The sequence below is a fragment of the Hemitrygon akajei genome, chromosome 11, assembly GCF_048418815.1.
Source record: "Hemitrygon akajei chromosome 11, sHemAka1.3, whole genome shotgun sequence".
NCBI classification, from domain to species: domain Eukaryota; kingdom Metazoa; phylum Chordata; class Chondrichthyes; order Myliobatiformes; family Dasyatidae; genus Hemitrygon; species Hemitrygon akajei.
In genome coordinates this window covers 16,901,951-16,918,242 of record NC_133134.1, presented here as the reverse complement: position 1 = coordinate 16,918,242, position 16,292 = coordinate 16,901,951, and the positions used below count along the sequence as shown (strand labels likewise).

The 16,292-nt window shown below is 41.6% G+C and overlaps 1 protein-coding gene across 1 annotated transcript in view; it reads right to left on the bottom strand.

The window, feature by feature from the left end:
• gtf3c1 (general transcription factor IIIC subunit 1) overlaps nucleotides 1-16,292 on the bottom strand; it is an 82,355-nt gene that overhangs the window by 34,295 nt on the left and 31,768 nt on the right. The window contains exons 17-25 of the mRNA XM_073060279.1: nucleotides 13,127-13,224; nucleotides 11,859-11,955; nucleotides 10,542-10,719; nucleotides 7,864-8,008; nucleotides 7,390-7,525; nucleotides 5,855-5,933; nucleotides 3,727-3,915; nucleotides 1,843-2,003; nucleotides 1,050-1,192 (exon numbers count right to left, since the gene is read on the bottom strand). Coding sequence (XP_072916380.1) covers nucleotides 1,050-1,192; nucleotides 1,843-2,003; nucleotides 3,727-3,915; nucleotides 5,855-5,933; nucleotides 7,390-7,525; nucleotides 7,864-8,008; nucleotides 10,542-10,719; nucleotides 11,859-11,955; nucleotides 13,127-13,224 — 1,226 coding nt within the window. The remainder of the gene's footprint in view (nucleotides 1-1,049; nucleotides 1,193-1,842; nucleotides 2,004-3,726; nucleotides 3,916-5,854; nucleotides 5,934-7,389; nucleotides 7,526-7,863; nucleotides 8,009-10,541; nucleotides 10,720-11,858; nucleotides 11,956-13,126; nucleotides 13,225-16,292) is intronic.

The window sequence follows — 16,292 nt, the reverse complement described above, 5'->3', positions numbered from 1 at the left end:
CACTGTTTTGTCATTTAAATCAAAAGGATGAGAGCTATTTGCAATTGCTAATATGAAAGGAACAAAAAAAATACTAAGTTCAAAGAAAACTATCAAAGTACATACTGTACAAGTCTCCATGTACAACCCTGACATTTTCTTGAGAACATACTCAATAAATCCCTAATGGAGTAATCGATGACAGACCACACTAACTTGGGTGTTCAACCAGTGTGCAAAAAAACACAAACAATGCAAATACAAAAAAAAATAAACAAACAAACAAACATGAGATAAGCAGTCCTTAACAGTGGTTGTGGGAACATTTCCAATGATGGGGCAAGTGAAGTTATCCCCTTTGGTTCAAGAACCGGATGGTTGAGGGATTGGAGCTGTTTCTGAACCTGGTGCGAGTTCTGAGGCTCTTGCACCTTCTTCCTGATGGCAGCAGTGAGAAGAGAACATGTTCTGGTTGGGGGTGGGGGGGGGGGGGGTCCCTGATGATGGATGTTGCTTTCCTGCAATAGTGTTTCATGTAGATGTGCTCAGTGGTGAGGAGTACTTTACCAATTATGAACTGGGCCATTTCCGTTACACTCTGTATGATTTTCCATTCAAGGGCATGGGTGTTTCGATACCAGACTGTGATGCAGATCTCTGTTACAGATCTACAGAAGTTTTTCAAAGTTTGAGATGTCATGCCAAATCTTTGTGAAAAGAATGCGTTCTTTAGTCACAATCAATCAATGAAGACTAATTGATGCATGCAATATTAATTCAACAAAATTTAAGGATTAAATGTATATATCTCATGACAACAGAATCCTATAAAATACATGATTGCAACCGTAAGAAAAAAAACCATGGGCAGAATAAAAGTACAAGATGGAACAATGCTGGCTTAATTTGGTAGATAAAAAGGAGAAGCCTTGTGCCGAACTAAAACACCAAATGGATCATTTCCAAAACCAATCCCTTAAATCATCTAAGCAGTGATTTCCATATTATGCTTCAGCTCTTCTTGTGGCTGTACTTTATCAGCATTTATAGCTCCAAAGCAGTGGCCTCACCTGTAATTAAGCATTGTCTGGGGATTCTTGAGGATGTAGCGAGATCTACGGCCCACAGCAAGAGAGGTTTTATCCAAAGCCTCTTCAAAATAATCGTGCAAGACATCTCTGACCGTTTGCCAAGGAACAAAAGGTCCTTTCACCTAAATGCAAAAACAGATTTTGTTTCCAAAATTAAACAAACGTGCATTCATGGAGATTTCACCTGAAGGTTTTTATCTTTTTGAAGATTGATGAATCAGGGAACACTATTTGTATTATACAGGTCCGACTGGTTATAATGTGATTTCAGTCAGGAACTAGAGAAACACCTATGAGTTACTTTGGAATTGCGGAACAGAGAAAAAAAAACCTATCTCAGGGGATGGGGGGGCACTTAAACTCCCACAGTAATCAAACACCACTGTGCTTTAGGAACACAGACAGCCAATTCACAACAGCAGGCCAATTCAAAAGCTTTTACTTCTATTTATACGTGCACAAAGATACTCCATTAAAATCATGTGATATAAAACCCTTACTATTGTTAAGCTTTCAGTAACAAAATAAACCTTTAACAATTAAAACTTTACTTTTGAAAATCCTGCAGAAGAATAACTGTTAATCCGAGCCTGAAGTGCTCCAGTCCCTAACCCTACTTTTCCCATTGACATGATTGTCTTATGTTTCTTGGGAAAGCAACTAGCACGTTATAGCAGATGCACCTGTATTGCTAATTTGGACTGCAACAGATCGAACCATTAATATTTTGCTACTTTATCATTTTAGAAAGAAAATGTGTTTAATTGCTTACTTTTTTGTTGAGTACGTGGCTGGCTACTCGGCAAAGCATGAGCAGACTGTCTTCCTGTGCAGTCCAGGTTACGCGGAGTTTGGTCATACGACGCAGTGCACTCTTATCCGCGTCGTCTGTGAAACGAAACCGTTTTGCCTTCCCCTGTTGTGGAGCTTCCTCTGCAGGTATCAGTGAAGAACCATTACTAGAAATGAGAACTTCCACCAGCTTTATTAAGAATAATTGTGCAACCACGGGAGCCAAAGCCTCTGTATTGAAGGTGGTTGAGGCGTGAACTAATACGAGTTATAAGGTTATGAGAGGCATAGCAATACACACAAAATGATGGAGGAACTCAGTACTCCTTACCCTCCCCACTTTACTTTAGCTTCTTCGCCCTTTCTTTCCAGTCATAACGATGGGTCTTGGCCCAATTATCAGCTGTTTATTCCCCTCCATTGATGCTGCCCCTCCCCCTTCTCTCTTTTTTCATTCCTCTCCTAACCCTTTCTCTTCTGCTCACCTACCCATCCTCCCTCTGCCCCTCCTCCTTCCCTTTCTCCCATGGTCCACTCTCCTCTCCCATCAGATTCTTTATTCTTCAGCCTTTTACCTCTTCCACCAATCACCTCCCAGTTTCTCAATTCAGCCCCTCTCCTTTACCCATCAGCCTTCCCCCTCACCTGGTCTCATCTGTCACCTGCCAGCTTGTACTCCTTACCCCCCCCCCCCCCCCCCACAACCACCTTATTCTGGATTCTCCCCCTTCCTTTCCAGTCCAGAAGAAGGGTCTTGGCCTGAAACATCAACTGTGTATTCTTCTCCATTGATGCTGCCTGACCTGCTGAGCTCCCACAGCATTTTGTGTGTGTTGCTCTGGATTTCCAGCATCTACAGAATTTCTCGTGTTTATGAGAGGCATAGATGAGATAAACTCCGCCGTGGATGGTCCCAGGTCAGCTGCAAAAGGAAGAGGGTTGGGCACACAGTTAGGAACCCCATCCCACAAAAAACCCAGAGCTACAGAAACGGCAACAGAAGTTCCAAAGACCTCATCCCTGGGAGAGGAAGGACCTTCAAGTAAAAGACTTACGAAGTTGTGTGGTCAAAGCAGAAACTACCCCTTCCGCTCAGGACAGAGGGTTCTGGCGAGCTGCTATTGGCAACCTAAGCCCCAGTATAGGTAATGGGCTTAAGAAAACTGATAAGGTAGGTAGTCAAAACCTTTCTCTCCACCCCCCCCCCCCCCCCGAACTGGGGTATCAAAAACAAGGCAAAATCGGTTTACAATTCTTCCCTCTCAAAGGACTGCTGTAAAACTCCATGTCCTCCAAGGGATGACACCTACACCCTGGGAGATGCTGTCAGAACAGTCGGCATGCAATGGTAATCGATTTTGTACTGGTAGATGCAGCAGCCATTCTGCGCTGGTGGTGGAGGGAATGTATGGAATTTTCTGTGGATGGTCAGCCATACAGAATGGAAACAAGCCACCGAGTCTGCACTGAGCATCCAGCACCCTTTTATACTAATGTCCACCATCTAAAAAAAGGGACTAGTCACATACCGAGGATTAGCTGACGACATCTCACAGTTCTTCAGGACAAGGGCTTCAGATGCACAGGAAACCACCAGCTGCAGATTCCCCTCCAAGTCTTAGACCACCCCAATTTGGGAAATTTACCATTGTTCCTTCATCAGCATTGGGTCAAAACCCTGGAATTCCCTCCGAACAGCACTGAGGTGTAGCTCAGGGCAAAAATGCTGGCTTAGGTGGCAAGGACCAAATGTCAAAAAAATTAATACACTAAAAAGTGCTCTAGAAGTCAATATTACAACTGTTCCTCAGTCTTTAAAGGAAGACACTTAGTGGGACAAAGATCACAGTGATGAAACCCTCACCTTTCTTCTTCTTTTTTCTTGTTTTCTTCCCACTCTCCTTTTCAGGTCGTTTTCGTTTCTGCCCTTTTCCGCCAGCTACTCGCTTGTTTCGACCAATGTTGCTCTCTTTTTCAATTTGGATTTCTTCCTTATCCCTGGTAAGGGGTCCCTGTACAGACCTGAGCATCCCTAACATATTGAACTTGTTTCCTGTATCAAAGTAAATCCCAGAAAGAAAGCTGAAACATTAAGCAGCACAAAATACCTTGTTTATAATGTTCCTATCTTCCAAAATAGTGTCAAGAAAATTATGGAAAACAATAATAATTACAAAAATGTTTTTTTTTTAAAAAAGCATACAGCAGCATTTATCATTTGCCCACTAACTTGTTGCTTATTAGTAACTTGCCTACTGATTACTATTCTCAATATTAAGAAAAGCATTCAAATAGATTAAAGTAATGAATATTTATCAGTGCAGTGCCATGCAGTTATACTACTTCAACTTTAAATGGACATTTAACTGATGAAGGATAACGTAATTGCAATTATGTTAAAAAAAAGAATATGTGGACAGCTTGCTATTTAAAGATGCCTGGTACAGCTTCAGTGACCCATGTTCAATCCCGATCTTTGATTCTGCTTGCACTGAGTTTGCGTGTTCGCCCTTTTATGGCATGGGTTCCCTCTGTGTTTTTCAGTTTCGCGTCACATTCCAAAGACATGCAGGGTGTTATGGTCAATTCTGGAGGCACGGCAAAAGTTTGATGGGAACATGGGGAGAATATGTTACAGGGAAAATTAATGGGGAACAAAATTGCCCCATGAGCCATCACAGTCTGGAAATGGCCTTCAAAGAAATATAGTAAAAATGTGCATTAACTAAATTTGATTAAGAAATAAGCTATAAATGATCTCCCACCCTCTCTGTTATCATGTCAATATTAAGCTGGTGTTTGCACAGAATAATGTTAGTTTAATAGGTGAACAAGATGATAGAGCTATAGATCAAGTGGATTGCCTGAGTCTCTTTCCAGGGTTGAAATGGCTAATATAAGGGGATACAATTTTAAGATGATTGGAGGAAAGTATAAGGTGGATGTCAGAGGTAAGTTTTTTTTAAATCATAGAGTCATGGGTGTGTGGAATGCCCTACCAAGGATGGTGGTAGAGGCAAATAAATTAGGAAAATATGTAGGAGGGAAGGAGTAGATTGATCTTAGAGTAGGTTATAAGATTGTCACAACATTGTGTGCCAAAAGACCTGTACTTTGCTGTAGTATTCTATGTCCTATTGTTGAATTTAATTTTCTTAAATACATAAAATTGAAACTACAACTTAAAGTTTTATCATAAACAAGGAGACCACTTCGCCGAGCACCTATGCTCTCTCTGCCAGATAAAGTGGGATCTCCCAGAGGCCACCCATTTTAATTTCACTTCCCATTCCGACATCTTAGTCCATGGCTTCCTCTACTGCCGCGATGAGGCAACACTCAGGTTAGAGGAGCAACACCTTATATTCCATCTGGGTAGCCTCCAACCTGATGGCATGAACATCGATTTCTCAAACCTCCAGTAATGTTCCTCAACCCCCATCTTCACCATTCCCCATTCTCATTTCCCCCTCTCACTCTATCTCCTTAGCTGCCAATCACCTCCCTATGGCACTCCTCCACTTCCCTTTCTTCCATGGCTTTTGCCCTCTCCTATCAGGTTCCTCCTTCTTTAGCCTTTATCTCTTTCACCAAACAACTTCCCAGCACTTTGCTTCATCTCTTTGCCTCCCCTCCTGGCTTCAGCTATCACCTGAAGTATTTCTTACCTTGTGTTTCTTCCTCCCCTCCCCTCACCTTCTTACTCTGACTTCTCATCTTTTTCCTCCAGTCCTGATAAAGGGTCTCAGACCGAAGCGTCGACTGTTTACTCTTCTCCACAGAAGCTGAGTTCCTCCAGCATTTTGTGTGTGTGTTGCTTAAAGTTTTATGCCACGCTGACCTCATATTGCAAGCTCACTTCAATATTTCATGATATCAGGAGACATGAGCTATTAATCCACTTTAGCACTAACACTACTCACAGATTCATGCAAGTATGCAGTAAAAAACCAGAACTACAGATAGTTTCATCTGAAAGATAAATACTTTACCTGCAACTGCAAGAGGAAGAGAATGCTTGTTAAGGAAACTCTGTAATCGCATTGTGCTGCTCTCAGGGACACTGAGGCTCTGCAAAAGCAAAATTGAATTAGCAGTATGATTTATACCGGTAATAATAAAAACAAACCCTGCTCATTTACTTGTCTTTGCCAGGTGATGACAGGGCTCCATTCCTGTGAACTGTTTCTAACTTGATCAGTTCATATGTGGAAATGTGACTATTCAAAGTAAAATTTACACATATCAGAGTACATACATGTCATCACATATAACCCTAAGATTTTTTTCTTACGGGCTAACTTAAATTTAAACAGATTCAGTGACCAACAAACTGTGCAAATGCAAATAGAAATAAATAGCAATAAATAACGAGCATTAAATAACACGATAAAAACTCCTTAAACTGAGACCATCAGTTGGGGGAATACCAGAAATAGAATGAGTGTAGTTATCCCGTTTTGTTCAAGAGCCTGAGGGTTGAGGGGTAGTAACTGTTCCTTAACCTGGTGGTGAGAGTCCTGAGGCACTTGTACCTTCCACCTGATGGCAGCAGGGAGAAAAGAGCACGGCCTGAGTGATGAGGATCTTTGATGATAGATGTTGCCTTTTTAGGTTTCATGAAGATATGCTCAATGGTCGGGAGGGCTTTACCCACGATGTAATGGGCCGAATCCACTAGGATTTTCTGCTCAAAGGCATTGATGTTCCCATACCAGGCTGTAATGCATTCAGTCAGCACACCTTCCACCATTCATCTATAAAAGCTTCCCAAGGTTTTGATGACATGCCAAACCTCTGCAGACTCCTGAGGAAGTAGAGGTGCTGTTGTGCAATCACATTTAAATGATTGTGAACACCTCCGACAGAGCAGAAGATGTCCACAGCCTTGCAGCAGCTGGCAGGCCATGCCTACTTGGTCTCCCAAAAGCTTGTCTGTATGTACAGGTTGTACATAGAGGGCTCATAAGCTGGGGAAGGACCTGTAGTCAATAAGGCACAGTGGGTTAGCCCTCAGCTCATCAAATTCCCACAAGCTACTTTCCCTCAGCATTCATCCAGTCTTTTGGGAGTCCTGATCAAATCTGCTCTCTGTCGCAGCAATGATAATTTTTTCTGACAGTAAGTTTCATGGAGTACTTATTTCAAGATGTAGCAGGCTAGTAGGCTCTTCCAGCTCAAATTATCCAATTACCCCCACATGACCAATTAACCTATCAACCCACATGTCATGAAACTGGGAGGAAACCGGAGCACCTAGAGCAGGGGTTCCCAACTTTTTTTAAAAAATATGCCATGGAGCCTTACCATCAACTGAGGGGTCTAGGTCAGGGGCTGGGAACCCCTGACCTAGAGAAAACCCCCACATGGTCACCGGGAGAATATACACTCTCCTCACAAGTAGCAGTGGAATTGAACCCAGGTTGCTGGTGCTGTAAAGCGTTACACTACAATGACTCTCCCCTGCCTCCCAATTAAGATCAACATATTTTTAAAAACAGATCCAGCTACTTCTGTTTATATCTACCTTTTTAGCATTGTTCATAATATAACTGGTCCAGATCCAGTTTCGCTTCAGATGTCCAAAGAAACTAGAATCGAGGCCTCCTGCTCCAAGACCGTCACCCGGAAGTTTCCCGTCTTCCATCAATTTCCGACTACCCCTAGAGGGATTAAGAAAACAAATCACTAAAAGCAGCTAACTGCTCAATAATGACAAGCAAGAAAATGAACAGAGAGCATGAAAGAGGCTGGGAGATGGAAGGGTGTGCAAAAAGAGAACAGGCACAGAGTAGGGAAAGAGACAAATACAAAGGGATAAAGTGCAGGAGGAAAGAAAACATAAAAAGATAAATTGTTTTGCAGTTAAATTATCTAATTTTTCAGGAAAACAACCAGCTCACAGGTGGAAAGAGAAAGGAATAACAAGTAAATTGAATAAGATACTGTTATTAATTAATCCAGTATTATTGACTTGGTATGTACAAGGACCAAAACGCACGTTGCATATTCCAGCAGGGAACATCTGTTCTCCATGGAGTTCTTTGCAGTTGCGTCCTGATCTATCTCCGGGTTAAGCACAGAGTCTTCTGCTCCCTCAGCAGCTGTCTGGCCACCTTTATTTAAGCGAGGAACCCGTATGACACCTGTAAATAAAAAAGTGCAGAACTTACAAACTCAAGGGATTTTTTAAAAAACAAGACAACATATGAATTGAAATCAGGTACAAATTCCAATTTGTGATAATGGATTAAAAAAGCAATGCAGCTTTAACAATTCTATTCTGATATAGGTCTGTCCCTTATATTTTCTGATAAAACTTTGCCAGAAATCTCACTGAATCAACTCTAAATTCTTTTATTTCCTTTAGACAGATAGTGACACCGTGTGGCCAAAACATGTATAGCAATAAACTCAAAGCTCAAAGTAAACCTATTATCAAAGTACATATACAACTCTGAGATTCATTTTCTTGTAGGCATACTCAGTAAATCCATAACAGTATCAATGAAAGACCAATTTGGACTTTGTGTGCAAAAGACACAAACAGTGCAAATACAAAAAGAAAAATAATAAATAGATGAACAAATGAATAAACAAATAAATAAATAAAACATGCAAGAACATTCAAGATCACTTAGGTTACAACTATCTTCAGATCTGTCCATGCTGCTTACTGTATTACTCTTTCTACTACTAAACAAAGAAGCAACACCGGTTTCCAATCTAATTTGCTGAATCAGGAGTTATTAGGATCAGGCTGGCTGGTGGCACAATGGCATCAGCGCTGGACTCCAGAGCGAAGGCTCCTGAGTTCGAATCCAAGTCGGGCCACCACCGAGCACGCTTTCTATCCGTGCCGGGTCGAGCGTCGAGCTAGCTACTCGGCCTCGTAAGAAATCAAGGGTTGAGTCAGGAATGTTCATATCGTGACCCAGTTAATCGTAAAGGAGACCAATCCTGACACCATGCGCCAGACAAGAATGGCTGACTGTCTGGTGCGACACGCTTAAAAAAAAAATTGAAGGATCAGACAAGGTGGGTCCGGAGTTGGAAGTCTGACGTCTACAAGTCTGAGAGTCCGAGGCCAAGGAGTGGGGGCTCAGAGGCTGCCTGCCCTAGGGTCAGAGTCTTGTCTGTACCTGTGAATGGGTGGGAGGCAGATAAGGGGCTTGTTATGTTGTTGTCTTGTTGCTACTACTTGTTCTGCTCTGCTGAATACTGTGGGCACACCATGTTGGTGTTGGAATGTGTGGTAACATTTGTGGACTTCCTGAATGTGTTGGTTGCTAACGCATTTCACTGTAGTTTTCCAAGTACCTGAGATAAGTAAATCTGGATTTGCTGTACCTTGTGAGGGATACATGAATAAACAGTGAAAACTTACGAGAGCAACCCCACCAGGTGTAGATTCAGGCAGCCTGCAATCCTAAAATTCCATGGTGATGGTCTTTACAGGATGAGTAGAGAGCTGGATTATGAATCTGCTTTTGGCCAATTTAAACAAAAGACTTGTTTACGTGGGCAGTTTTGACAGGACTGTTATCATTTAGTCTTTTGAATGGGAATAAATCCTGGGAAATCTTGTATGCACTGTGAAACAGTGATGGAAAGGTGTTAATAAAATAACAGATTTAAAAGCCCAAATCCATTAATCTTTCCCACATGAAGCCCAGTGGAAGTGACCAATTTTGCCAAGAATTTACCAACAACTCCTGAAGCGGCATCCTACACTCCATTAATTTCAGAGGAGATTCTAGCATTTCAAATTAGGAGGCAAAGTTACATTCTTAAAGTTACATTAGCTTAGAGCTTTTAGTTAAAATCTGTTTTAGGCTTTCAAAAACTCAGAAATTGCAGCTTTTACAACTAAAGATGGAGAGGAGGTTCACTGCCTTTTCAGAGGTGAAGCCATCTCGCCACTGGAAGTACTGATGCCACTGGAAGACATACTGCAGGACAACGGCATGCAAGCATCTTAGGTAATTACAGACACCAGGTGAGGGACTCTGTGAGCAAGATCTCACCCATTTGTTTGGAAGACATTTGAAAAAATTATTAACACAAGAGATTCTACAGATGCTGAAATCCAGAGCACCACACACAGAAAACACTGGAGGAACTCAACAGGTCAAGCAGCATCTATGGAGAGGAATAAATAATTGATGTTTTGGGCCGAGGTCCCTCGGTCTTGGCCTGAAACGTTAACCGTTTATTTTGCTCCCTAGATGCAGCCTGACTTGATTTCCTCCAGCATCTTGTGTGTGTTGGATAGAAGATATAGCCCTCTGGCCTTAAAAGTAGTACTGTAAAAGATCACTTGTACTTCCATGCTCAAGTTGTGAGAACCGTATCAGATATTTATATTGACACCACTGTAAAATTATCTTTCAATGAAGAGCTAAATGTTACAGGAGTCCATTTACCTAGAATAACAATAAGACAAGGGCAAAGCTCTGGGTTTATACAAGAGGAAATGACAAAACTTCTGGTTCAGTCCCAGACTGCATGGATTGGCTTCAGTTATTATTTGATGCATTACAGCATCTACAGAGAGGAATAAACAGTCGCTGTTTCCGGCCGAAACACTTTATCAGGATTGCTTCAGCATCCATTATAATCAAACTTCTGATTAATCAACACTATTTTGAACTTCAGCAAATTCATAAAAATGCTTACCTAGTGGTGTATTCAGACAAACGCACATCAGGTCAAACCAGAAGCTTTCTACATCTTGCATACTATTTAGAGCATAGCATCGATTTTCAAATGGCCTGCTGCTTCTGGCCAAATTATAGTGTGGATCACAACTGGTAGTATCAACAATCATGGCATTCTTTTTCACATAAATGAAAATCTGGATTAATAAAATGAAGAATCAGTGGTGAGTTTACAGATTCACATTTTGTTTTATACAAACTATGGTCACACACAAAGTCTACATTTTTGGTGTACTGTTTCTCCTGAACATTACTTAAAGCATTTAACCCATTAACTCTGAGAAATCTGGCAAATCAGCTATTAGGTTGAGGATTTCATGACTGCAGAACTGTTTGTTTCAATTTGATCTGTTGTTTTTCCAGTGTTATCAATCAGTCAATGGTAAAAATGAAGGGATACAACTTTAGTTAGATTCTTATTCTTACACTACATTTACAATAACATGATTATTAAGCATATTAAAATATAGTATATTACAAGCTACCATGACTCTAGGTAACTAGGTTCAAGGTAACAGTACAAATGCAGGTATAAACTTTCAAAATGGGATTTATCTGCTCATCATCCAGACTAATTCTACAGCAATTTAATGAGCATTTCCAGGTAAGTGGTTTTCCACTGTATTAAAAGGAATATATATCAGACTTCTTTTGTAAGCCTGTGAAGTCTTTTCAATTATGCTCAGTTAATGTCTTCCGGGAAGACAGATACCAGACATCAAGTACTGAGAGTGATTTGCAATTCATTTTTTCTCCTCAAAAAATAAAACTGATGTATTTTGACCCAGTAGCATTATGAACTTCCTCCTGCAAATGGATAGTGCATTGTGTGAGGTAATGTTCATGATCGTTGTCCAGAGAAACACCATTTCAACCTCAAGAAAAGAGCAACTTGTCAAGAGACCTTTACGATGATGAGAATCTGAAACTAAATTATCTAGCCCACTTAGTCATTAGGGTTCTCACAAATGATGGCTCAAGAACCACACATTTTACTTGGAGATATAGACTCAAAAGAGATTCTGCAGGTGCTGGAACTCTTGAGTAACACATACAAACTGCTGGAGGAACTCAGCAGGTCAGGTAGCATCTATGGAGGAGAATAAAGAGTCAACGTTTTGAGTTGAGACTCTTTGGGCTGAGTCCTGATGAAGGGTCTCAGCCTGAAGCATCAAGTTTATTCCCTTCCACAGATGCTGCTTGAGCAAGTTCTTCCAGCATTTTGTGCATGTTATTTGGAGTCAGCAACCAACAGTCCATCTCACTGAATGCCTACCTGATCTTTCTCCTGAAACTTTTCAGTTGGACCAAACTGTAATAATCCCATGTAACAAAGACGTTGCAGACTCTCAAAGAAGGAAAATATGTATCTCCTGTCAACATCAATGGAAAATATTTACACTGAAGATAATATTGTTAGTTGCTTTCAATTAACAAGCCTTTAACGTTCAAGAATCTCATATCTCCACACCTAACATGATCTATAGTAATTCAATGCATTATTTCAGCAACTAGCCACAATATTCCAAGTTCCATTCATTACACAAAACATGCTGATAAGTATTTCTGCTCAATGAAAGGTAATTTTAATAGATCATTCAACATTCAATAGATTAAGATTTCCTATATAATTTCAAATATGTCCAAACTTAATTACAGAATGCACTGCCTACTTCAGCAATGTATATTAACTAAAAAATGCTTTGGCATGCAAACCAGTTATATTCCACTGGAGGAATTTTCAGCTAAACTGAAGTTCTATAACATAACACTTATTCTATAACACTTATAACACAACACTAATTTAGCTTAAATCAGATGAGCTGGATGATGTCTGCATGGGCAAACTCAAGCAGCGAGACCACAGAAGTGACTAGTGTGAAGAAAAAAACCCAAACTGTATTAGAGATGTTCTGCCCTCCAAGAGGACCACAACCTTGTCATAGTTTGTAGGCTTACATGCCTCAATGACCCAGAGAGCTATGTTGGCTGGAGTCAGGGCTTCATGCTTTGGCTCTTGGTAGGTCAACCATGCCAAACAGGTCAAAAGGTAGAGGACAGGCTAAGAGTGGTCCATTGGTCCTCCAGGTTCGAGGGTTCAGTTCAGGGCTAACAACCCTGGCTGGTAAAATAAAATTGTTCTGGAAACAGCAATGAAGAATTTCTCTACAACTGAGAGTGATGGTTTTCTTAAGTCTCCATCTGGGTCTTGCGTGACTGACAGTACCCCTCAAACTACTAAATTCGATGAAGGAAGTCCTTAACACTGCTAGAGATGGTGGACCTTCACTGCTGTCATAAATGACAGCGGCATAATGGGCCAGAGAGGGCTGAGAGACGGAGTACTACAAGTCCTATAATAGGAACATTTTTTCCAAAGAATTTGTGCCGAGAAAAGTTTTCTTTTAAGAGAATTTTTCTTCTAAGGGAAGCATACATTAAAAAACCAGTTTTTTAGGCTAATTCAATCATTCATTGACTGTGAGAAAGCCTTTACAATTAGAGATCTGTATGAATTTTGAAAATTAATTTGGTATGTCTTACCGCTTATAAAGAAGTTGTTGCCTCATAGGCTGTGGCAGACTCCTGATCAAAGTGTGCTTCAAGATAGGATCATTTAAAAAATCTTCTAGATTTTCAACCTATATAAAGTGACAAATAAAAAATAGAAAATAATGAAAACTTCAAAGAAACCATATTTACACATCAATCACAAACTTAGAGACATCCAGTTAGCTACTAAAATATTTTCTTGTCAATTAATAGAGCTAAACTAAGAGAAATATACTCAAAACTGATGCAGCAGAGAAACCGTCAGATTAAAACTACTCTTTCAACTTTGGATAAATGTTTTACAGCTTAATATTAGATAAGGGGATGGAGATAAAATACTGTAACATAAAACAACCCCCTAATCTTCGGCAGAATGAGTAAAGAAGTGCTAAAAATTATGCCTTAAAAACTGAAGCCTGTGCTTGGCAGAATATTTTTCCCAAGTGGCCATTTCAAACATTGATGTCTTAAAATGTTCCCAGAGGGGAGTTAAGAGATACAAGACAACAAACAGGAAACTGAAGTTGAGACAGACGACTGCCCGTAATTTTTAATGGCAGAGTAGGCTGATGGAGCTGCAGTGGCAATTCTTGCTATTATGCAGTTTTTTATTCTCACAGAGTCACACACTGTTCTTGCAGTTCAACAAAAATGGAAAGTGAGCAACTTCATGAGTTCATACAGTCATTACAGCATGGAAACAGGACCTTTGGCCCAAATGCTTCATGCTGTATTACTCAGTGAGTTGGTTCCATCTGCATAGCTGTCTAAACCACTCTTAACCACGTCATTATCTCAACAGCTTTTAAATGTAGGTAATCTGCCTCCTCTACCACGATTTCTAGCGGCTCATTTTGAAATATGCACCGACCTTTACATGAAGAAGCTGCTCCCGATATCCCTTTTAAATCTCTCCCTTCAGATCGTAAACTTTTGCTCGCTTGTTTTTAAATCACCCCACTTTGAAAAAGACTACTCGCTTTCATCCTATCTGTACCTCTCATGATCTTGTGTGTGGCCTCCATTGGTCGTGGTCCACCATGGGTACTTCACCTCTAGTAGTCACTGGTTTGTCGAGCAGCGTCGACTGCGGCTATTGAGGCTGATCCTGGAACAGTAGGCTCTGCCACAGTTGCTGCACGTGTAGAGCATCTTGGAATTGTTGTCTGCTGTGCTCTCCGTTTAGCTCTCCGCTCCTCAAAATGACTCAGGATCACTCTTTCGCCTTGCTCCAGGTGTTGCTGAAGAGGACCTCGCCATTTGTTGTGGTCATCTGCTGTATCCTCCCAGCAGTCTGTGTTGATTTTTTAAGGCTTTCATGTCGCGCTTGCAGAAGTCCTTGAAGTGAAGCCGGGGCCTACCAATGTTCCTTTTGCCTGTTGCTAGTTCTCCGTAAAGGATGTCCTTTGGCAGTCTACCATCCTTCATACAACAGACGTGGCCCAGTCAGCGCAGTCTGCGTTGCCTTAAAAGCGTGAACATTGTGGGAAGTCCAGCGCAGGAGAGGACCTCAGAGTTTGGGATTTTGTCTCTCCAAGTGATGCTGAGGATATGGCGAAGACTGTACAGGTGAAACAACTGAGTTTCCTCTCCTGCTTGGAGTAGATGGTCCAAATCTCGCTGCCATACAGGAGGTGCTGATAACGCATGCATCATACAAGGCAGTCTTGGTCTTTGTAGCAAGTTTCGGTTTCTTCCAGACCCATGAGGAGAGTCGAGCAAGAATCGATGCTTCTTTGCCGATACGCCTATTGATTACAGCATCGAGGGAGAGTGTTGCTAATGGTTGGCCCCAAGTATGTGAACTCGTGGACCACTTCTAGATCATATTTGTTGATGGTAATGACTGGTGTCTCCACTACATTCTGGGCAAGGACATTTGTTTTCTTTAGGTTGATGGTAAGCCCAAAGTCCTTGCATGCCTTAGAGATGCGGTCCATGAGAGTTTGCAGTTGCTGTTTGGTGTGTGAGGTTATAGCAGCGTCATTGGCAAAGAGCATGTCATGTATTAATATCTTTCACGCCTTTGTTCTTGCTCTCAGGCGCGTAGGATTGAACAACCGCCCATCAGACCTGGTGTGCATGTAGATGCCTTCTGTCGACGTCCCAAGCATGTGCTTCAATAGCAGAGAGAAGATGCCGCCGAATAATGTTGGGGCCAACACGCATCCTTGACTGACTCCACTACGAATAGCAAAGGGTTCTGATAAGCTGCCATTGTTCTGAACAGTAGCCCTCACGTCATCATGGAATGACTTGATGATACTTCGGAGTTTCGGGGGACAGCCAATCTTGAGAAGAATCTGAAAGAGCTGCTGACAAGGTTGAAAGCCTTGGTCAAGTCGATGAAAGTGACATAGAGGGGTTTCTGTTGTTCCCTGCACTTCTCCTGGAGTTGACGGAGTGAGAAAATCATGTCGACAGTTGACCTCCTTGCGTGACTCAGGGTAGACCCGTTCCGCCAGAGTTACACGAGCAAAGACTGTGCCAACAACACTCAGGAGGCAGATACCCCTGTAGCTGTTGCAGACACTCCCATCACCCTTGTCCTTGTACAAAGAGACAATTTTGGAGTTGTGCATATCCTGTGGTACGGCTCCTTCCTTCCAGCACTGACGGAGGACCTCATGTAAAGGCTGAAGGAGTGAGATCTTGCAGTGTTTGATCAGGTCTGGAGGAATCCCATCATTGCCAGGAGCTTTCCCTGGGGCCAGACTGTCAATTGCCTTGCTGAGGTCCTCAATGGTTGGTTCGGAGTCGAGTTCATCCATGACTGGTAGACAATCGTTGGCATCAATGGCTGAGCTAACAACAACATTGTCCCTCGAGTAGAGCTCAGAGTAGTGTTCTACCCAGCATTCCATCTGCTTGCTTTTATCGGTGACTATTTTACTGCTGGATGACTCAGTGAGGACATTCAGACAGCAGCTGTGACAGGCAACATTAGATCGATGTATGATGACATCAAGAAGGCCCTTGGCCCATCGCAGAGCAAGACAGCACCCATCGCAAAGATCATGATCTTATATACCTCCATTAGTCACCCCTCAATCGTCTATGTACAAGTCCTAGTCTACAGGACTCCAAGTCCAAAAAACATTCTGGTAAATCTTTTCTACACTTTTTCTAGTTTAATAACATCTTTCTTTCCCTTAAC